This window comes from Notamacropus eugenii, chromosome 1 (genome assembly GCF_028372415.1).
Source record: "Notamacropus eugenii isolate mMacEug1 chromosome 1, mMacEug1.pri_v2, whole genome shotgun sequence".
Lineage (NCBI taxonomy): Eukaryota > Metazoa > Chordata > Mammalia > Diprotodontia > Macropodidae > Notamacropus > Notamacropus eugenii.
This window is the reverse complement of record NC_092872.1, coordinates 489,279,112-489,301,847: the sequence shown is the minus strand read 5'-3', so window position 1 is coordinate 489,301,847 and position 22,736 is coordinate 489,279,112. Positions and strand designations below refer to the sequence as shown.

Genomic DNA, 22,736 nt, shown 5'->3' with positions numbered 1-22,736 from the left:
AGTTCAAGAATACAAAACCAGAGCTGGTGAATTTAGAGTCAGAAGACCTTTATTTGAATACTACTCTGTTCTTTTATCATTTTCCTGACCTTGGATCAGGCATTCTCTTTCTCTGGGCCTCAGTTTTCTTATCCGTAAAATGGAGGACTTGAATTAGGTGATTACTAAGGTCTGTACCAGCTCTGAATTCTATGTATAACCCAGGGTGGATATTAGTTCCAAATCCCAAGGTCAGTCCCATGGCTAATATACAGCAGAACTATGATTTGAACCCAGGTTCTCTGACTCCAGTTCAGTGAGCCCCAGCACTCCACCCCTGTGCTCATATCCCCAACAATTCAAGTAGGCTGTCCCATCAAATGTGCCAATGGCTGTGAGGGTTTGAAGGCCTGAGTGTCAGCACTCTTTAATTTTCCTCTAAAGAGACCACAAAGTGAGGATGTGTGTCTAGAGCCAACACCCCTTCCTACCTGCCCAACATGATTGAATAAGGGACTAGCTCTGAAAACATCACTGCAAGTTTAGTCACTGGCTACCTCGCTTTAAGATGCCTCCTTAATTAAAGCCAACAGGGCTTGGGTTGCAGGAATACTTACTGAATATAGATGTGTATAAAACAACTAATGCCAACAGAAAGGAAGAAAGGGGCAAACTCACTGACTAAGCTTTGCTTCAGACTTCCAGGATAAAGGCTCATTATTCATTGACAGCAAGCCTTGGTAATTGGAGTAAATATTGACTAAGCTCAGGTCCCCAACCCAAGTTTAAGACTTTCACACCTACTTGGGACAATTCAAACATATTGTCTGTGATTGCTGAGCTTAAGGATCAATCAGTCCTGAATCTTCAGTCTAAATAAAGGATTAGGGTTGAAGAGAGAAGTCCAAACAAGACCCCAATTAAAGAATTTGTTAACTGGAGGCAGTGGGGGTCAGGCTGTGTTCTCAGAATAGGATGAAACTAACTACACCATGGAGAATTGTGATGTTGACCTTCATTTCTACCTTGCTCTAATCAATCTAGGTTTTACTTTGAAATTAAGCAAAAAAGTCTTTGGTCAAGACTGTGACCCACTATATCTTCCTGTTCCCTTTCTTCCAATAGCAAACCAGAGGCAATGATTAGAAGGAATCCCAAGAATCCAGACAAATGACTGAACCCCAAAGACCAGGTGAGTAACCACAAAGGAAAGCACACAACATGGCTGGCCACTCCACAGTAGATTTTCACACTGACACATCCAGGACTGCAGCAGAGAGAGGGGTTTTCTCATTTCCTGTCTTTAAGTTAGCCATTTGACTATCCATCATCCTGGACCCTCCTATATTCCACCACCCCCAACCCCCCTTGGTCACTATCCGTCCCTCCAGAAAAACCAGGATGCTTCTCAAAGCACCGGACATTCAGGCTGGGAGTCAAGCCACTAGAACAATAACAGTCAACACAGACAGGGAGTGGCACTGTGAGTCAGGTGGCTAGAATGAAAAGTCTGGAGTCGTGAAGACTGAGTTCAAATCTGACCTCAGACACTTACTGGCTGTGTAACCCTGGGCAAATCACTTAATTCTGTATACCTCAGCTTCCTCATTTGTAAAATGAGCTAGAGAAGGAAATGGCAAACCACCCCCAAAAGTCATGAAGAGTTGGACATGACTGAAAAAAACAGCTGAACAACCATAACCTTTCCCAGTATCAGTTTTACAAAAGCTGAAGGATTTAGAGATGAAATTCACCTAGGAGGTCATCTCTTCCAACCTTTATACATGAAAAAATTAATATAAAAAAACCTTAAAGTTTGTAACAGTGAAAAGAGTTACCTAAGACCACATGGGCAGCAAGGAACTGAGTTAGGATTTGAATCTAAATCTTCTGATGCTCAATCCAGTGCTTTTCTCCCGACAATATTTCACCCCATTGTCTCCCAAAGGTAAATGAAATCTTTTAGGCATGGGTAGAAAACTTTTATTTACCTAAAATCTTCTTTTTTGAGGGCTCATCATTCTTAGCTCAGCTGGTTAGTTTATGCAGCTACAAACCCAGATACCTACAAGGAGGTGGAGGGAAGATGGAGAAGTACTTTTTGACCCCTTACCATATCCCAAACCCTTTAACCCAGAAGAGTCCCTACGAGATAAAATGGGCATATATAGAAATGATCTCAAGAAAGAAACATCAGTCCTTACAGGGTGGTGGTGGTAGATGCAACTCTGAATTCCCACAATGGCTGGTTTCATTTTTTTTTCTTAATTTTTCACTCTCCAGATTCAACTTTTAGAGAGTAGAGGACTAATTTCTCTACAGGACACCTCCCTCAGAATAGGATTTTGGTCTACGTGAGGAGAGAGAGATTTTGATTGTCCCAATCTAGTTGAACCCAAAGAAGAAAATATTATAGCACTTACCTCCCAGGGTTGTTGTCAAGATAAAATGAGATCATGTTTGTAAAGGACTGCATAAACGCTAGCTAATGTTATTGCTGTTAACTTTGGGGGCCTTCCTCTTATGCCTACCGGCCAGCGCTCTTCTAATCTCCAAAAGAATACTGTCTCCGATATTACACTCCTGTCTCGTCTTGGGAGTTCTGAAGCTCGGGCTTCAGTGTCCCCCTTCCCAGGAGAGACATGATCTTATAAGGAATAATGGGAAAGGCTGGAATGTCTGAAGTTAAAGTATAAAAACTTTTCTGGACAGTTTCCAAATGTACCTCCCTTCTCCTAGCCATCAGCCCCCATATACTCAAGAAATAGGGTCTCTGAAAGCTGGAAATCAAGCTTTCCGACCATAAGAAGGTCCAGAGCTAACCACTGGGGATCCTGCACCCTCCCTCAGTGGGGGTAGGGAAGAGGGCTCTCTCGTGGGACAGCCGGGCAGGGCCAGCGGTTTAATCCTGTGGCAGGGAGGTGGGATGGGCCGGGGAGGGGCGGGGACCCTGCGGCTCCCGCTCTTGCCCTCCCCTGCAACTACCCTCTATGCTGGGTGGCCCGGATCCCTATCCCGGTAGAAGCCCTCCCGCCTCCGGGGGAGGGGGCTGTAGCAACGAGGGGCGGGGCAGCGGCGGTCAGGGACAGCCACTCTGTGGGGCCTCGCGGCGCCCCCCGCAGCTGGGTACCCCTACAGCTCAGCGTGCGCTCCGCGCCAGGACCTACTCGTGGTGAGTGCAGACTGGCGCGGGGCGCGGGGGGTGTAAGAGGGTGAGATCGGCCCGAGTGGGGACTCTCCCCTAGAGGGGACACAACTGGGACACCGGACCGAGACTGAGGACAAAAAGTCCACATTTTCTCCTCATGAGTTGGACCGAATTTGGGGTTTGGAAGGGCCTCGGGCTCAGCCGTCAGGCTAGGAGGAGTTGGAGATTAGGAGGAGAGAGGAGAGAGTGGACAGAGATGGGACCGAGAGGAGGAACTAGCCACAGAGCGGCGGGGGCCGGGGGAGGACCGCACAGCGGGAGGAAGGGGGCGGAGTAGAAAAAGAGGGGGGACGGAGAGAGCAGGGGCGGAGAAGGAGAACGGCGGGGGCAGTCAGTGGACAGAAAGAGAGAAGGAGCTTAACGGAAGGGCTGAGGGGGCGGGAAGCGGAGGGCACAGAGAGGAGGGACAGAGCGAAAGTGCTGCGGAGAGGGATAGAGCAGAGAGGGGCAGGGTGGACAGAAGGAAATGGGGGCAGGATGGAGAAGAGGGGAAGAGTGAAAAGGGATTAGAAAGGAGAGGGGGAGAGAGGAGAGAGAGAGAGAGAGAGAGAGAGAGAGAGAGAGAGAGAGAGAGAGAGAGAGAGAGAGAGAGAACTAAGAAAGAGGAAAAAAGGGCTAAGTTGGGAGAGAGGAAGATCCTGGGAGACGGAATGGGGGTGGGGAGCAGGACTGAGTGAGAGAGGATGGAGAGCATGAGAGAGGCTGAGCTTGGAGAGAGGACGATCAAGTGGGTAGAATAGAAGTGATAGAATAAGGAGACACACAGAGAAGAAGCAGTAGTGATAGGGGAAGATAGTAGAGCAAGAGGAGACAGAGAAAAAGGCAGGGAAGAAGGAGAGAGAGAGAGAAGAAAACATAAAAATACCAACAAAGGGAAACGGGCAGTAGCAAAGAGCTCAAGGCGCTGAATACGCTCTGCGTTGGACAGAGAACTCCCGGATCTGGGATCTCTTCAGTTCTGGGAGTCACAGACACCACCACCCTTTCCTCCCCCTTCTCTTTGATCTCCAGGCTCTATTTGCAGGCCAAGTGGAGAGGAAGCAGCTCAGAGGGGAAGAATTGGGGTATTTGGGCTGGTCTGTCACCTAATCAAAGGGGCACAGGGGTGCCTGGGGTGGTTGGTTGAGTTCAGAGGTGTACAAGGGTACTCTTCACAGAGGCTGTTTGAGCCTTTGGAAAATACTCCACCTGGTGGTCACTAGGGGAGAATCCTCAGCTTTAGGGGTCAAGGGAATTGAAGGAGGGAAAGTAGAAGCAAAACAGATACTATGTAGAGCGGGTCTTATGTATGCCCTCACCTCCTGGGAAGGTTTAGATTTCAGCTTAGGTTGAGCTACTGCCCAAGGAATCCCTACATCCTTTAGGTGTTTTAAGAGACAGCATTCACAGTTTGGAGGGAGGAAGCCAAATGGTACAGAGGGTTGTCCACTGACCCTTATAGGACTTGGGACAGAATCACACTTCTGATTCCGTATGATTTATCAGGTGGTGATGTGGGAAGGTGGAAAGAACACTGGCTCTAAGGTCAGAGCTTCTGGGTTCAAGTCTCTTGTCAGACATTACCCTTGTGATTTTGGACAAATTACTTAATTTCTCTGCCCTTCTGTTTCCTCATCTGTAAGAGGAAGGGGGTTGGACTAACTGGCTTCTGAGATACCTTCTAGCTCTAAATAAACAAGCCATAGCTCCCACCCACAAATAAAAGTTTCTACTTAAATCCTGCTTCTAATCCTCTGAAAACCTGGGAGATACATTTCCATACTATCCACTGCCTCGTCCACCTCCCCCAATGGCCAAATCCTCCAAACTTGCGTACAAGAGAGTGATTTTGTTTAAGATCAATCACCGGGTGCGTAGAGAGAGGAAATCTCCCCTCCCTTGTTGAAGGGTCTGGTCTGGAGAGGGGGAAAGATTATGAAGAGTTACAGCTAATGAGATGGTTCCACGCCCCCTTTCTTTCTGTTTCTGTGGGTGCACAGACTACCTCAGCAGCTCCTGCATATGTGGGCAAGTGGGTAGAAAAGCTATTGATTTCATATTTAAGGGAGTCGAAAAGTGATCCTTCCTGACATTGTTCCTTGGGGCCCCCAGTTGCTAAATGGATCACTGGATTTCAAGGATATTGCTGTAGACACTTCCTCTCAGGTTTTTTTTTTTTTTTGAGAGGTGGGGCATCTTCAGGAGTGGGAGAAAGATGGTGAGGGTTTTGAAGAGTACATTTATTGCCTGCCTTTCTATTGTAAGAGCCTCACTGAACTCCCTGTCTTTAGTCTTCTCTTTCCAATTCATCCAGTATCACATTCCAAATTAATTTTTCTAATGAACAACTCCAATTACCTCACTTTCCTGCTCAAATATCTTCGCTGGCTTCCTGTGCCTACAAAAGGCTCAGATTCTTCATCCCAGCATGTGAGACCCTTCTCCCTGTCCCCATTGTCCTTCTCTAGATTTATTTCTTGCTCCTCCCCATTAAGAGCCTTAAACTCCTTCTGGGTCAGTCCCCTCACATTCCCAAGATGCCTTGGTGTTTCCTGACTTGCTGTCTTGTCTGAAATATTCAACTTGCCTGAAATACCCTTCTCCATATCTCACCTTCAAAGCCCACCTCTTTCAGGAAGCCTTTCCTAATACCCTAGCCAATATGTAACATTTGACTATATTATTTTATATTCTGATATTTTGTACTGATCTGGCGTTTTCTCAATTGGCTCTCTCTGGTGTGCACCAGGGGAAAAGAAGGGCAGGGAACAACTCTACTTCCTAGGGCCAGGCTAATAGGGTATCTCCCGAAGAGTGGGATTTGTGAATCAACAATACAGAAAAATATGGACTAGTAGAGGGAACCTCAGAACATAGAATGTTAGAGGGATGCTAAGAGGGATGTAGAGATCATTCATTCTTATTCCCTTATATTACAGAAGAGGAAACCGAGTTCTAGAAAGTAGTGACAAGCGACTGGTTTAGGGCCACACATTGAGTTCCAGGTATCCCGAAACCTAATTCAGGGCCCACCATGCTTTCTCTCCTGTGTCTGATTGTGTGTTCAGCCCTATACTAGGTGTGGAGAAGGCAGAAGTTGTTTTGGTCCCTGCCCTTAAGAACCTCACAGGTTAGTTGTAGTGATGGAGCTGAGATAGGTGGAAGAGTTCTGTGTTGAACAATGTTCCACTAACACCAAGTAATTCCAGCAGTGGAGTAGTCTTTAGAGAAGGAAGAGGTGACTAGGCTGGAGTTGTTAGGAAGGCTTTACGGAGGAGATGGGCTTTGTATTTAATATGTAGAAAGCAGCCAGTTAGGCAATTCCAGGTTTGGGGTGGGAGGTGTGCAAAGGGACAGAGGTGAGTATGATCTATGCTGGGTAACAAGGGAGAGAAAAGCTCACCTGAAATAGAAAGTGGGTGTTGGAGAGCCATAGGAGATGAGGTTGATGGGTAAATGTAAGGAGGTCAGTTCATGCAAGACTTTGAAGTTCAGAAGAGAGAATAATCTAGTAAAGTTAGTACTGAAGCAGGAAAAGATGGGATTTGGGGGTTTGGTATCGTGGGGTTTCCGGGTTGAAAATCCTCTTTGAAATCAAATGGTAGAACTGGGACCTGTGGCCCAGGTTTCTTATTCTACTATCTCCTAGTGAGAAACACTTGGGGATCTTGCCCATGGTCAGCATATAAGAAATTTCTTTACTATCTAAATAATGCAACCACCAGGAGATTCCTTTGTGGAATACATCCTGGCTTCCCATGCATCTGGTGGGCAGGTTCTCTGAGCCAACCCCTTTGGGGAAATGCTGTCCCTATGGAAACGTTGCTGGGGGAATGTTTAATCTACTGAGGCAAACAAAACTTGTTTCCAGCATTTTACAAGCACACATTGCCATAAAACTAGCATACTTATTAGAATCCATCTCCTTGCCTTTATTCTTAAAAGTAGGCCCTTGAGTCAGGAAGGCCTGTCTGTATTCAGTTTTGTTTGAACGTCTGGTTTCAACTTTCTGTGTCTCAGTGGATTCTCCTGCCTTTAGTCAGTGCTCTCTGAGCTAATCATTATTCTAAATGCTTCCAGGCCTGACCAAGATGCTTTGTTCTTGATGCTGTCTTCCCTGCCTTTTTAATTTAACATCTGGCTGATGAGAAATTTCAGGGCACTTTAGATTGCAAAATGTGTTCAGTTTAATAGAGATGTGCCTCTTGGAGTAGCCCAAACATATACCTGTGGTATTCTTTCCTCCAACTTTTTCAGTTCATCAGAACATGTGTTGAAAGTAGATCATACTATTTGCTTTTTTTTTTTTTTAAAAAAGAAAGGATGAGCAAATGTTTGCCCATTTGAATGCATCATGGTGAATATACAGTGTCTCATTGCTTGGGGAGGCTCATAGTGATGATTTGTTCAGAAGGAGAAGAGAGAGGTCAATTTCTGGAGACATCCTGTTGGTGGTAAAGAATGGGATGGTACCACATTCACAATTGAGTGCCACCTGTTTGTACGCTCTTACATTGGCACTGTGGAGAGGGAATATTCAAAGAAAGAGACATGGTTCCTGCCTTTGGGGACCTCCCATTCTAGATGGGCAGATGATAATAATAAAATAACACAGTTATATTAGGCTTTAAGGTTTTCAAATTGTCTTATATACATCATCTCATCTGAACCCAGGGAGGTAGGCACTACTATTATTACGTGCCACTTCTACAGCTGAGGAAACTGAGCCTCAGAGATGTTAAGTGAACTGCCCACAGTCACGCAGTCTAGTCAGATTTGAACTGTTGTCTTCCTCTGATACAGTACTGTATCCATCTAAGACATTTCCTTCCCACCAATCCCCCTCCTCTCACAACCCACTGCCTCATACCAAGGAGTGTGTCCCTTGATAATAATAGCGAGCATTATACAGGGTGTTCCAAAAGTCTCAGTAAAGTTAAAAAGTCAAGAATACTTTTGTGGCAGGGAATCTGGAGGGTAACTAGTGAGGAACTCTTGCTTCCTTACAGAGGAGCCAAATCTAGTCAAGGGAGATCATCAGGGAGTTAACTTTCTGGATCATGTTTTCCAGTTTCTGGCCATCCCAGGAACCATGCAAATGTGGTAGAAGCTGAAATAAGAACAGCATTATACAGAGGATACAGGAAATGTGTAGTCTTGGGACCCTCCTGGTGACCTGGATTTTCATCTTGGGAGTGGGCAGCACAGAGTATTTCTACCGACCAGGGTAAGTCATGGTCAAGGAGCAGGAGTGGGAAGAAGGAATGGGGACAGAGCATTTCAAATTTATTCTGACAGCCTGGATACTATTTTATAGTTTGAAATACCTACGCTCGCAAGGGTTCTTAATCTGGAATCCATGAACTTGTTTTATTTACTACTTTGATAATTGGATTTTAATATTGTGGGTTTTCTTCGTAATCCTCTTTTATGATTTAAACCCATCACTTTGAAAGACCTAGGGGTCCTAGACCCCTGCCGAATAGGTCTAGGATAAGAACCTTTGGCCTACAGGGCTGTTGGCTCAATTTGGGAGATCTGGGAGAGGGTTAAAAAATCACACGAGAAGCTCAGTCCCTTTGGACACTATAAATATAGTGACCCAAAGTCCCATCATGAGAATTCAGATTCATTCCCTTCTGAGTTCTGGTTTAGGCCACTACTTGAGAACCTCCTTTTCCAACCCATTTCCTTGGTTTTTTTCCACTTAGTAGTATTTCCAACTCATTTCATTGAACTAGGCCCGAGGGGAGCCTACAGTGCTCCCATTGACTGTTTCTGCTTCACCCTTAACTTTTTCTGCTTAGCCGTAGGATATGCTCCAAAGAAGCTACCAAGGAAACTGTCCCTGTCACAGAGTCCTATATCCAGAGAGTCTACCAGCCCTATATCACCACTTGTGAAGACAATAGAGCTTGCAGCACTTATCGGTAAGTTGACCAGCCCCAGCAAAGCCTAAGGATTACACCCGAGAGGCCACCAAAGAGGTACAGCTCTCCCAACCACCATGGCTCCTCTGTGCCCCTAGCATTTATTCAGGCTAAAGTTGCCACACTGGGCACATCCATCGACCAACCAGTAATAAATAATTGACTATAATCTTCCTATGTGCCCAGCCTTGTGCCAGGGTATGCTGAAAGGAGAGCCAGAAAAAACACTGTCCCTATCTTTGAGAAATTCACACTCTGGGTAGGGAGATGAGACTCAACACACAAAATAATTAAGGACCCAAGGGAAGGAAAGGAATGGTGGTATAGTAGAAAGGGATCTGAGTTCTAATTTTGACTTTGCTGCTTATTAGTTATGAGACCCTAAACAAAGCATTTTACTCCTTTTGGTCTCAGTTTATCCATTTATAAAACTGGGGAACCAGACCAGATGGTTCCTAAGATCAATTTGAGCTCTAACATTCTTTGTTCTAATTATTGTGACCATAGCCAAGGACTACTTCATGAAGGTGTAAAGACAAGAATTGGGCTTTGAAGAACGGGTAGGAATGAAATAAATAAGGGACATAGCATGGGCCAGTTTTCCACTACCCTTTGGGAATTCTAACTCAGATCCAAACTCTTCATCTGTCCTGCCCAACTCAAGCCCAAGCTCTTTCTAGGGAGAGCTAGCTTAGTCAAGAGGATTAACAGTAATATCATCACCAACCACAACTACTAAACTCAACTAGCATTCCTATAGTGCTTTAAGGAAGGTTTGAAAAATGCTGGACATAAGCTATCTATCTCATTTTATTCTCACAACAGCCCTGGAAAGTGGGTGCTCATTTTATACATGAGGAAACAGGCTGAGAGATGTTCACGTAGCTAGTAAGTGTATGAGGGAAGTTTTGAATTCAGATCTTTCTGACTCTAAGTACAGTGTGTATTCAATGTATCACTTGGTCATCTAGTCCAGAGAAACCCTAGAGAGGTGAATGGCAACCAGTACACCTTAGTAAGTTTAGCCTCCATAGTGTGGATAGGATCCAAAAACAGAGAATTTTAGAGCTGAAAAGGACTTTAAAGATGATCTAATTCACTCTCTTTTAGGGATGGGGAAATTGAGGCTCAGAAAGAGAGAAATGATTTGCCTAGTATCCTACAACTGATGAATAGAAAAGTGAAAAATAAAACCCAAGTCTCGACTCCATCCAGTAGACTTTCCACTACACATATTTGGGAATAAGCTAGGCATCCTTTCTCAAGAAGTTTTGTCCTATGTCCTGGGGATTCTGTCCTCCAAATCCAGTTTTCTACAAAAAAGCCACAATTTTGCTGAAATACAGAATCAAGGCTTGTCTGGCATATAGTGACAATTGAGGCTACTATGTTCAGGGACATTTGGAAGTGAGCAATCATCTGAGATTCCCTGGGCCACATTTGAACCCTCCTCTGACGCCTTTCCACAGGACCATCTATAAGACTGCTTACCGATACACTTCTCAGACTATCTCCCCACCACAATATACTTGCTGCCCAGGCTGGAGAAGAACTAATGGGCTCCCTGGTTGTGGCACAGGTAAGACCTCTTAGAGGACTGAGCAAGCCATAAAAAAAAAAAAAAAAAGGGTCCTTGGGAATTATAGTAGATGGGGCAGGAGAAGAACATTGTTTCTGGAAGATAGGAAGATGTTAGTTGGAAGGTATTTTGTGATCATCTAGCCTAATCTCCTCATTTTACAGATGGAAAAACTGAGATCCAGAAAGGGAAAAGGAACTTGCACAAGGTCCTACAGTTGTAAATAGTAGAACCAGGATTGAACCCAAGTTTCCTGACTACCACTCTAAATCTTTGTTGGGCTATCACTGGCCAAAGATAGGGAGTGTCTTATGCTGAGGTATTAGTAAATGATTAACCCCGTTAGAGATGGGTCAGCTACTAATTACCTGTATAACATCATGATTCCCTTTACTCTTCTAGCCTTTAGTTTCCTCATTTGTAAAATGATACCTAGTATTTAGTGAAGCATTAACTCCAGTATCCTCTGAGTAATTGTCAGTTACGTAACACCATGATCTGGGATAAATTAAAATCACAAACAACAGAAAACCATCAGGCTATAACCTATTGCCCATGATGCTTTGCATCTGAGAACTGACATCATAGAGTATAAGACCAGAAAAGGAGGTGGGCTGGCCATGGAGCAAGAACGAAGGATTACCATCGAGATGACCCCCCAGTGCTAGACTTCATGTCAAAGTAAGAGAATTAGAAGGCCTTTAGCACACTGGGTGCAGTATCCATTGAGGAGTCACCAAAGAATGTGGACAAGAAATACGCAGGAAGAGACGGTGTCAAGGGGCTGCAATCTACACTGATGGAGGAAGTGTCAATACTAGGAACATCTTGGGAGTCACCAAAGTATCCCAGATGACATAATATGTGATATTAATAACAAAAATCACCCTAGTAATTTAGTAAATTCTTAATGCCCAGAATTTAATCTAGTGACACAGTGCCCTGTTTGGTGAACGGGGCATTTTCTCCTTTCATTCCTGAGGAAATGCCCATTCTTCTTGTCTTTCCCACAACTTAATTTCCTCTACCATCAGTGCCTCTGTTTCTTTCCTCATACAGCAATATGCCAATCACCTTGTCAGAACGGAGGAAGCTGTGCCAGGCCTGGTAGATGCAGATGCCCTGCAGGGTGGCAAGGTGACACTTGCCAAATAGGTAAGGATGTGCTTTCTTTTTTTTTTTTAAATAATTATTTTATTTGTTTTCAGTGTTCTACAATCACTTCCATACATCCCAGATTTTTTCCCCTGTTTCCCCCTACTTCCCCCCTCCCTCCCCACTCCCTCCCTGAGATGGCTAGCAATCTTATATAGGTTCTACACATACATTCCTTTAAATTTAATTTCACCATAGTCATGTTGAATAGAAGAATTAAAATGAATGGGAGAAACCATAAAACAAAACAAAACATAACACAAAAGAAAATGGTCTGCTTCATTCTGCGATCCAGTTCCATAGTTCTTTCTCTGGATGTGGAAGGCGTTTTGCCTCAAAAGAAGGATGTGCTTTCTAAGATGGGCCCAGGCCTGACTTCTGTATTAGTGATCCCTTTATAGACATCCAACATTCTGTGATTTCTAATGTACTTTTACTCCCTATATCTTTACAACCTTGTGAAGCTTCATTACCCCCTTTCTTAGATGGGGAAGCTGAAACCCATAAAAATTAAGTGCATTATCTCAGGGCACACAGTTACTTAGTAGTAGAGTTGAGATTCCCAGGTCTCCTAATAACTAACCCCAGACCCTTTGTGCTAGACTAGGGGTGGGGAACCTGCCCAGGTGGCCCTCTAGGTTCTTAAGTGCTGACTGAATCCAAACTTCACAGAACAAATCTCCTTAATAAAAGGATTTGTTCTGTAAAACTTGGACTCTGTCAAAAGACCGCACCCAAGACCTAGAAGGTCACATGGGACCTTGAGGCTGCAGGTTCATCCCTGTGCTAGACCATACCATCTTCTGGACCCTGGGAATGTGAGCTTTTTGGCTACATATTCTTAGCAAAGTACCTATTGAAAAGGTGCCTTCTCCAGAACTAGCTGGGACAGGGGGCTAGCCCATGGATTAGAGGGTAACAGGTTTAGGACGTAAATCCTGTGACCCTCCCCCATGCCCACAGGCAGTCCCCTCCCTACTCATGTCTTGTGACCTGGAGAAGTCTCCTACAGCTCCACCTCCTTACTCCCCTGCCTCACTCAGTGCCCATTGTTGCTTTAATATGGAAACTAACAACCAGGTTATATGCAAGCTTCTTGTGAGCCAGGGATATGGTGTCCATAGCACTGGCAATTCCCAGGAAACATTTCTCCCATGATGGTCCCAGGGCTTCAAAACTCATCATTACTGGGGATAGGGTAGGCAAAACAGGGAAGGGGAAACTCAGAGCCCCATCCTGATCCTCTTCCCTCCCCCTTCATCTATTTCAGATGTGGATGAGTGTAGTCAGCCTGGTCATGGCTGCCCCCAGAAATGCATCAACATTCCTGGGAGTTACCACTGCCAGTGCCAGGAGGGATATGAGCTATCTTCGGATGGGAGACTATGCCAGCCCCAGAGTGGTTCCCCAGGAGTGACCTCAACTCTTTGTCCTACTGGGCAGCCTCAGCCAGGTAACATGCTGCCTGCCTCATCAGATCCGTGGATCTGGCAAAAACTAAGTCCGTTTGGCAGTACCAAATAGTAAAGTCCCAGGTATTAGTTACTGTGGGGAGATCCAAAGGGTAGGAAATCTGGTCCCAGTACTCAGGAAGTTTGTAAGAAAGTTGAAGAAATGGACCACAACAAGACTGGGTTACAACAGAGCCCATGAAGAGATGAGGGAGATGTTCAAATAGGGTTAAAGGGAAGAGGTGGCCCCTTCCCTTGTCTTCTTTCCTCCTGGGTGTGAATTTCTCCAGCCTTAAGGAATCCTATCCTAGATATCTGCTCCAATACAGCTCCTCATCCAGCAGTCCTGCAACCTTGTCTTCCTGCTCCTCTCCATGTGGGCCGCTGACAATGGGTCATTATTACTTTTGGTACGCGCTGTGACACATCAAACTCGTACCGTGAGTAATAATGCGCCATTGGCAGCCTGGGCAGCAACAAAGACGACGTGGATCTCAGCAATGGATTGTATGCTCCCTGTCTCCCAGGTTTGAGGAGAGAATAGGATAGTGGCTGGGGGTATAGCTATGCATATAAGACACCAAGAACATCAGAGAACACAGACCATAAAACCTTATAGCTAGAAGGGACCTTAGAGATCATCATAGCCAGATTCCTCATATTACAAATGGAGAAACTGAGGCTCCAAGTAGCATGGCTTGCCAGAGGTCACTTGGCAGAAATAGTCCAAGGCAGAAATAGAACTTTGTTTGAATCTCTCCTTTGCCCCTATCATATTCTACCTTGAATTACATTTATTTGTATTTATTTAAGTTCTACTCTCTCCAGTAGATTATAAGCTTCTTGAAGACAGGGACTATGTATTCTTTCATTTTTGTACCTCTAGCACTTGGCATATGGCCTTACAAATAGTAGGCACTTTTAATATCAAATGAATTGTTGAATAAATCAACCAAGGCCTGACACCAGATTCTTTGCTTTTTTCTCTGCCCCACAATAACTAGCATCTCTATAGAGCCTTAGATTTTGCTAAGAACTTTCATCCATGCTTGATCTCTGACCAGAGAGGATGCAGAGAATGAGAGGGAGGATTCTGACAAAGTGGGGCAGATCTAGGACACCACAGACATTTTGGGGGGCCCAGTGGGTTGATGATCTATAGAGTTGTAGGAATCCAGAGTTCACTTTCTATTCCTAACTGGAGGTGGGAGTGAGGAGGGGAACAATACTTGGAGTGTTTTGAGTCTGTCTTTTTAACTTTCTGTGACTCAGTCTCTTCCTCCCATTCTCTGCTAGAGGCTTCTGATGAAATGAAAGAAGAAATGCAAAAGCTAAGGAGGCGAGTGGATGTGTTGGAGGAGGTGAGCTTCTGCAGTTTTCTCAAAACAGATCTGAGACGTAGGTAGAGGCATCGATAGAATTCTTCTGTCCAGAAAAAAATCTACAGAGAGCACCTCCCTAGGATTCTGTGATCACTATATTCTCCCAATCCCTCCCTTCCTAGGTTCTCCCACATCTGTTTCACTTAAAAGTAACCCCAGTACTCTAAAGGCTACTCCATATAATGCTGCCCTGACCAGGTTTCTTCAAGAGTATCATTAATTTATCATTACCAAGGCCCACTGTGACATCTCTTAGCAGACCATCCTACCCACAAATCAGGTGATCTAACTCCAGAACATCCTGAGACTTGGGGAGTGAACTGACTTGCCTAGGGTCACACACCTTAGCTCCAGCATCAAAGGCAGGATTGTGAATTTGGGGATTCCTGACTCTGGCTAGCATTCTATCCACAGTATCATTTGAAGTTATAATTTGACAATAAACCACTTGGCAGAAGGCAAAAGCTACTTAATTTCTCCCCTTACTCCTCTACTTCCAACCCCTTTCAGAGTCACTTGTCTGGGCAGAACAATTTTGAAAAGTTGATCATTGCACAATACGTAAATTACAGTGTTATCTAGGTGAGTCAAATACTATCCATTTGGCAACCCTACCAAGAACAAACCATGGAATGGATGAGTGGGGAGGGTCACTGAGAAGGGAAATCCAGGATAAGTGTTAAGGTTAGATAAGGTTACACTGAGAGGGAAGAGAGGGAAATATCTCTGAACCTGGCAGAGCGTGGACTCTGGACCCTCTGGTAATTGACAAAATTCTGGTTTCATTCCACTCAGCTCCCAGTTTGGACTCAGAGCAGTGAAATAAGCCTCAGGAAATTTTTATGTGCTAATCAGTAATCAGAAGGTGCAGGTTAGACCCAGGATACGCAGTCCTGGAGCCTACAAAGTATTCAAAGATCCTTGACCTTCCAACAACTACCCAGAAATCAAATTGCTGCAAGTCTAAAACTTCTACCCAATACACACCCATTTCAAGTGACCTTGGAAGAACATTTTTTTTCAAGTATTTCTTAACTCAATGCACACTCTACCACTGAAAGAGGGAGGAGGAAAAATCCCAGTTGTCCAAACACAGTCTCAATTTATTGACATACCCAAAGTAGCAAGAATCACTTAAAAAATATATACTGCTATGGCTAAAAGAAACATTTAAACACTGACAGGATGTCATATACATTATAAAGTAACTCCTGTTCTTCAAATCCTACCTTGTGGTTGCAAGCTTTTAGAACCCTCAAATTCCTGTATGATGAATTTTCCCTGGAAAATGATCCAACTTCCCCCCTCAGCAAAGTGGTCTCTAATTTTCTAGCCTGGTTAGAAAAATCTCTCCTTGTTGTTTTCTTGTGAACATGGAAGATTTTGCTGCTAAAAATGATTTTCTCCAAGTTGAGATTTTTGTAGTCATAGGCATCCATGGTGGTGAACTCCCTAGGGGGAATTTAGAACAGAGTTCAGTTGATAATGTTTTTTTAGTGAAATGCAGCTTTACAGAAGGAGTGTGCCTATTGTACAAATCAAGGCTCTTTGTAGACTCTAATAAGGACTGGCTGCACTAAGTCATCCATCCTCTCTTAGATTCCCCCAATCCTAAAATCTTAGAGCTGAAAGCTGAAGGAAGACTAGAGACTATCTAGTCCAGTCATTCTTCCCTTTGGTGTGTGTCCTGGCCCTCTTAGCAATCTGGTGAAGCTGATCAACTCCTCAGAACAATATGTGAATAAAATAAAATACATAAGATTACAAAAGAAATCAATTATATTGAAATACTTATCTATCTATATACATATATGTATATATACATATATATTTCAAAAGTTCATAGACCCCTATCTCAAGACTTTTTGAGTTTCACCTAGTCTTCCTCATAGTATAAATAAGGAAACTAGGGGCATCTAGGTGGCACAATGGATATATTGAGCACCAGCCCTGGAGTCAGGAGGATCTGAGTTCAAATTTGACCTCAGACACTTACTAGCTGTGTGACCCTGGGCAAGTCACTTTACCCTGATTTCCTTCCTTCCCTCCCCAAAATGAGTAAATTAGGAGAGCTACGATTAGAACCCAAATCCAGTGCCTTTGTCTGCCCATCTTCCCCCACCTATTTCCCATTTCCAGTTAATAACACATAGTACTGTAGTGACTGGAATTAATTATTGAATTTTTTTCTTTGGGAAAAAGCTAACTGGTTCTCTGTCCACTCAAGTAAATCTTTGAACCTGGATTCGTTAACACGCTAAACAAAGGGCAAGATTGCTTCAAACTCAAACATACTCAGGACTCAGCTGTGTGTCAATTACACTAAGCTTTGAGGAAATATGGATGGAGGTTAAGGAGAATGATGGAGACACCAAGTAGGATGAGGACCCTAACACCTTCCCTATCACCTACAGGATCCTATAGGGCCCCCCCTTCTCCTTTCCACCTGCAGGACCCAGCATGACTTATGAATGACTTTGAAACTTTTAGATAATTGGTAGGTCCAAAATGTTGAGGGTGTGCCTAACTGATGGGAGAAGCATCCTTCCTTTCATTCTTCCTGTAAAACTCCCCTACCTGACCATCCTTGCAGGAAAGGTGATGGATGCCACCCACTCCCCCCACATTCTGGGCAACCTGGTGCAGCCCGAACTGGAACAAGTATCAGCTTGCTAAAAGTTCATGCTAGCATTTGGATGAAGAAGGTATGGTGGCTTCTTCAGAGTGTGAGTCAGTTTAGTCAGTCAAGTCCAAAGATTTGGAAACATAGGGCATGGTGGGAATGGGAGGCAAATTATCCTGCTATCAAAATCAGCAGGATAGAATTAGGAACTCAAAAGTTTTAAAAACGAATGTTAAAAATTGTTTTTAAATGTAATTAGAGGAAAATAAAATACTGAATAAATTTTTTTAAAAGATTGTAAAAAAAGAGATTGGCAGGTTAGGAACATAGCACTGAATCCAAAAGCCTGTAGCTAATAAATAACCCTTAGCTCTCCCAAAGCAAGAGAAAAATCAGATTACAATAATCCCAGTGGGTTCCACCAACACACACAAACCCTGACAACAATCTGGCAGTCTGGCCTCAAGGGACCTTAGAAGAATACTTTTAAAAGTACGATTTAACTTGTTGCACTCTGCCACTAACCAGTGAGAAAACCACAACATTTGTTGTCTGCTGTGTACAAGAGGAGTGGTGTGGTGTAGTGTCCAGAGGAGGACATCTTCGGAGTCTGAAAGAGCTGGGTTCTAATCCTCCCTCTGATGTATATTGGTTGTATGACCCAGGGAAGTCGCTGAACCCCCTCAGTGCTCCCAAAGACTCACAGACTTTGTTACAAATGAGTCATTGATCTACAATAGTGAAGGGAATTTCCATATTGGGGTTTCCCCAATTCATGAAATCACAGGTCTAACCAATACAAAGCACTCACCCATACTGACACCCCCCAAAACCCATGTGCCCAGCATGGTACACACACAATAGACCCAGTATGGCTACTGATTAGTTTGAAACCCCGGGCAAGTCCCTGGGCCTCTGTTTCCTGTTTTGAGTGGAAAAAATAATTCCTAATCTACTTCCTTTACAGAGTTGTCAGATTTTAGACCTTGAAAAGGCTTTAAAGATCACGGAAGCTAATGAGATCATATAATTAACAGAGAAATACTATTAGAAAAATAAGAGGGTGTTATTAGTGTTAACAGTTGGACAGTTGGGTATGGGATAGGTATGGGGGTAAGGAACCTGCAGTCCTCAAGGGCGGCCCTTTGACCGAATCCAAATTTCACAGAGCAAATCCCCTTAATAAAAGTTTGTTCTGTAAAATTTAGATTCAGTCAAAGGACTACCCTTGAGGATCTAGAGGGCCGCATGTGGCCTCAAGGCTGCAGGTTCCCCACTCCTGGGATGAGATAGCAAAGTTTCCTTTTAGGAGACTTTGGGAATTTAGGCCTGCTATCATTAGATGCTTTGAAAACCTATGACTATTTGCTGAGGTCAAAGGAGGTTGGGGAGATTGGACAATGACTAACCAAGTAAAACTTGCTCCCTAAAAGGCCTATTTTATAAGTGGTAGAGACAGGAGGCCCTACCCAGAGCTGGTCTATCCTTTGCCCAGGGGGGCCAGGTCACTGAGCAACTTCCTCTCTAAAGCTCTTGGGATAGGAGATGGCCAGGCACAGTTCCATAGCACCCTGAGCTGGTCACCCTGGTCAGGGTCAGCCTGGAGGCTTTGTTAGAATTTGTGTCTGGCCTCTCCCAGGAAACTTGAAACAGCTTTCTGACATCTCTTCCCCCATCCCCCACAATAACTTGAAATCACTTCTTGGTGTTTCCTCGACAAAACAACCTTGTATTTAACTATTTTTTGTATGTATGTATACATACACACACACACACACACACAAAGTACATGTATATTATATAATGTATACACATATGTAATAAATTACATATATGTATACAAATATGTATTCATTAACTTTATGCTATAAATTTAAATACACTTGTCTCCCCCATCCCCATTAGGATACAAGCTCCTTGTGAGTGAATATAATCCCTTAAAATAGGGATTTTTATTTTTTGTACTTGTATCCGCAGCACTTAGCACAGAGTTTGGTACACAGCAGGTGCTTAATGATAGCTGGATTTACCAATTCTCCTCTAGAAGCTGCAGCTGGTGCTGGCTCCCTTCCATAGCCTCGCACCTCAGGCCTCAGAGGATGGGCTGTCTGCTGACCACATCAGCCTTCTGTCCCACTCTTTCCAGCAGCTGGACCGGATTGACTCCTTGAGTGAACAAATCCTGTTCCTGGAGGAACGGCTAGAGACCTGTAAGTGGACGACAACTTTGCCTCTTCCTACCTATTTGTCCTTTCCTTCCCCCTGTCCTCAAGTGGTAAGGCTCCTAAGTAAAACCTTTCTAGACTGAAAAGACCTCTGAGTCTGCCTTCGTCTGTTTTGCTGGCTCATTATCTTTTTATGTAGGGAGTCCTTTTCCTCCACCTTACAGGGAGGTTCCTAGAGGCAAGGACCGGTTGGTTGTGTTCTTCTCTATTTTTCTATCAAGTATAAGTCTGCCCTAGGAAATTTTAGAGAGAGAAATCCCTGTGAGTTCCTAGGGTTGATCCAGGAAGGATGCCCAGAGGAACTGGAACTTTAGCTGGAATCCCTAAAGCATGAGTAGATTGTGAGAGAAAAAGAGGTAGGGAGAGGGAAAGGGGAGGTATTCTGAGTCAAAGAAACAGCCCTGGTGTATGTTGGCTTGGAAATAGATTTTAGACTTGCAAAAATGGTACCTGGCGTTATAGTTCTCAGGAAGGTTTCAGTCTAGTCCTACCCTGGCCCAAGGCACTCTAACACAGGTGGTGTTTTCCAGCTAGGAGGCCTAGCATAATATGGGAGTTGCCTAGAACTCAGAGAGACCAACGGATGCCTGGCAGATCAATGGCCAAACCCATGAGTATGGAGCAACTGCTGGTGCCCAGGGCCAAGCCAGCTGCTGAGGGAGGGCAAAAAAGCAAAATCATCATTTCTTCACCTTAGGGGCTTATGATAGGTCTTGCCTTGGAGACTATTACACTGCTCTATCACCCCAGCTTCCTAAAATAAATATGGTACCCAACATACTTCAGGTTCATCTGTTAGTGCTGGGCACTGGAGACCAGAGGTAGTGGAGATCACAGGGCTGTGGTCCCAGATGGAGAACGAAGCCCACATATGTTTTTCCTTCCTGTTCCTGGAGAGGAAGCCAGAGCTCTGAGGGCTCCGTTTCCTTTTTAACGGTGGGGTCATGTAGCCTCTGAGTTCCTTTGCCCCCACTGACACCCGTCTCTCCTCTGCTTCTTCCTGGTGTTTAGGTTCCTGCAAGAATAAGCAGTGAGAGACGTCCAGCTATGTCCAGAGGCTTCACCTGGCAGGGGGTAGAGCCAAGCCCAGAATGTGACCACAGGCAACCTGCCACATCTTTTCCTTTGAAAGATGTTTGTAATGAGTATAAATCTCAAGCCACAGACCACTGATCCTTCCCACAAGCAGATCAAGCAGCAGGCTGCAGGATAGCTTGTGATACTAGGAGGAATTGAGACCCAGACACTTTTATCCTTCTTCCATGACCCAACCTCACCAAATCCCCATTCCTCCTTTTTCCTCAGTGATGGTATGGCTCCCCCCACATCCTCTTTCTGGGGAAAAGACAAAAAACTCCCCCCTTCTCAGTGGGGTTTACATATGCCCCCTAGCTTGAGGAAGATAGGCGTCATTGGCACCAAGAATGTCAGAGGGCATAGGCCAGATCAGAAGCCAGTCTGTCAGGGACAAGTCTGGGAGAAGCAACAGTTAGAATTTGGGAAAGGCAACCAAAAGACAGTGGGGGGAACCCCCCTCTCAACAACAATAAGAAGGGGTTTGGAGTAGGGTGCCTGGATTTAAATCCTCCTTCAGCTATTTACTGTGTAGTCTTGGCTGACACTTAATCAGTTTTCTCATTTATAAAAAAGGGAGACAGGTTAAGTGATCCCCAGTGTCTCTTCCTGTTCTATAGCCTTTGATCCTTCAGCTCTACAAGAAGTAAGAAAAGGGGCAGCTAAGTGGCATAGAGTGTAGAGCACTGGCCTTGGAGTCAGGAGGACCTGAGTTCTAATCCAGCCTGAGACTCTTGACACGCTTACTAGCTGTGTGATCTTGGGCAGGTTACTTAACCCTAACTGCCTTGCCTTCTCCCCTCCAAAAAAAAAAAAAGGAAGAAAGAAGAATCCTAAATTCTGAGGTAATAGAACATAACAAATGCTGGAGTCAGGGGAGACCTGGGTTCAGATCCTGCCTCTAACGTGTATGCCACTGAATCTCTAAGATCCTCAGTTTTCCCTTCTGTAAAATAGGGATGCTACCTGAAGTTGACCTCCTTCATAGGGTTGTGAGGATGAAAGCAGATTATGTACATACTTTATAAACCTTGGAATGCCATCTAAATGATAACTATTGGAGTCATTCTCTACATGTATGCCCACAATACCCTGGAGTTGGAAGTTTCCTTAGGGATCACCCAGTTCAAGTGCTCCCCAAGATGGAGCACACCCTGAGCTGCGGGCAAGAGGGCATGTGCTTATTTGTTTCATCCATAGTGGGGAGGGGCTGGCCCAAGTCATGCAATATTTCCTATTCCCTGATGTTATCAAACAGCCCACCAAAAACTGTGTGACATCAAGTCAAACATGCAGTCTGTGTCTAAGGAGTTGGTCTTTCCTTTTTTTTTTTCTCCCACATGAATCTGATCTAGGAATCAAGCTCACAACCTTGTCCCCATTTGTACTGTGACCTGAGCCAAGGGTAGGGAGCTCCATCTTGAATCTTGATTGGACCCAACTCCAGTGATGTCCTTCCCTCCCTCTTCCTCTTAAAGCTGCTCCTGACTTGGACAGCAGCCCCCACCTCTGGTACAACCAATGCCAAAGTCTATTCTAAGCTTGTGTGTGAGGGCAGCTCAGCCCACCAGCAAGGGGATGACTCACCCATTCGTCATCCAGGACCTAGCCAAGAGCAAGCCGTCCACGGCATCCGGGGCGAAGGTACGAGATCTCTTCCCCACTGACCTTCTGCTACCATTCTGGTGTCTGGCTTCTAGCTCCAGGATAGGAAGGAGGAGGGGAGGCCCATTCCCTAACCCCACCCCACCCCCAACTCAGGGAAGTTAAGAGGGCAGCAGTGCCCAGTGGGTAAAATAGTACAGTAGTATCTCATTGCCTCCTGGGACCTGTTCATCCAGAGGCAACTGGTATTTGTTTAAAGCTGTGTCTAGTCTAACCTTTGTAAAAATAAAAACCAAACTGTTATCAGATTGTGATAAGAGTGTAAATATGACAGGGAGCCTGCAGCTGGAACTGGGTGACAGGGCAGTGTGCATGTGTGTGTGTGTGTGTGTGTGTGTGTGTGTGTGTGTGTGTGTGTCTGTGTCTGTGTCTGTGTGTCTGTGTGGTGGGGTGGCCTTCCTCATCCATTGCTATTTTAGGACCAAGGTCACTTTGTGGCTAGGGGAAGAGGGAGCAAGCCCAGGCTCCTTGGAGCATGACCATTTC

The 22,736-nt window shown here is 44.7% G+C and overlaps 1 protein-coding gene across 4 annotated transcripts in view; it reads left to right on the top strand.

Annotated features, from left to right (window-relative positions):
• The window catches only part of EGFL7 (EGF like domain multiple 7), a 29,800-nt gene extending 7,304 nt beyond the window's left edge, over positions 1-22,496 (top strand). Inside the window, exons 2-10 of one of the 4 annotated variants that reach the window (XR_011972256.1) lie at positions 1,105-1,171; positions 8,238-8,393; positions 8,974-9,096; positions 10,566-10,675; positions 11,735-11,830; positions 13,101-13,283; positions 14,578-14,642; positions 19,264-19,496; positions 20,523-21,026. Coding sequence is in view for 3 of the 4 variants with exons in the window: in XM_072632927.1 (XP_072489028.1) it covers positions 8,314-8,393; positions 8,974-9,096; positions 10,566-10,675; positions 11,735-11,830; positions 13,101-13,283; positions 14,578-14,642; positions 19,331-19,496; positions 20,523-20,545 (846 nt within the window). In the remaining variant the exon portion in view is untranslated. Of the gene's footprint in view, positions 1-1,104; positions 1,172-2,922; positions 3,152-8,237; positions 8,394-8,973; positions 9,097-10,565; positions 10,676-11,734; positions 11,831-13,100; positions 13,284-14,577; positions 14,643-19,263; positions 19,497-20,522 lie in introns of those variants that run through there. The other 3 variants (XM_072632927.1, XM_072632928.1, XM_072632929.1) reach the window with 3 other exon arrangements.
• The last annotated feature ends 240 nt before the right edge of the window (positions 22,497-22,736 follow it).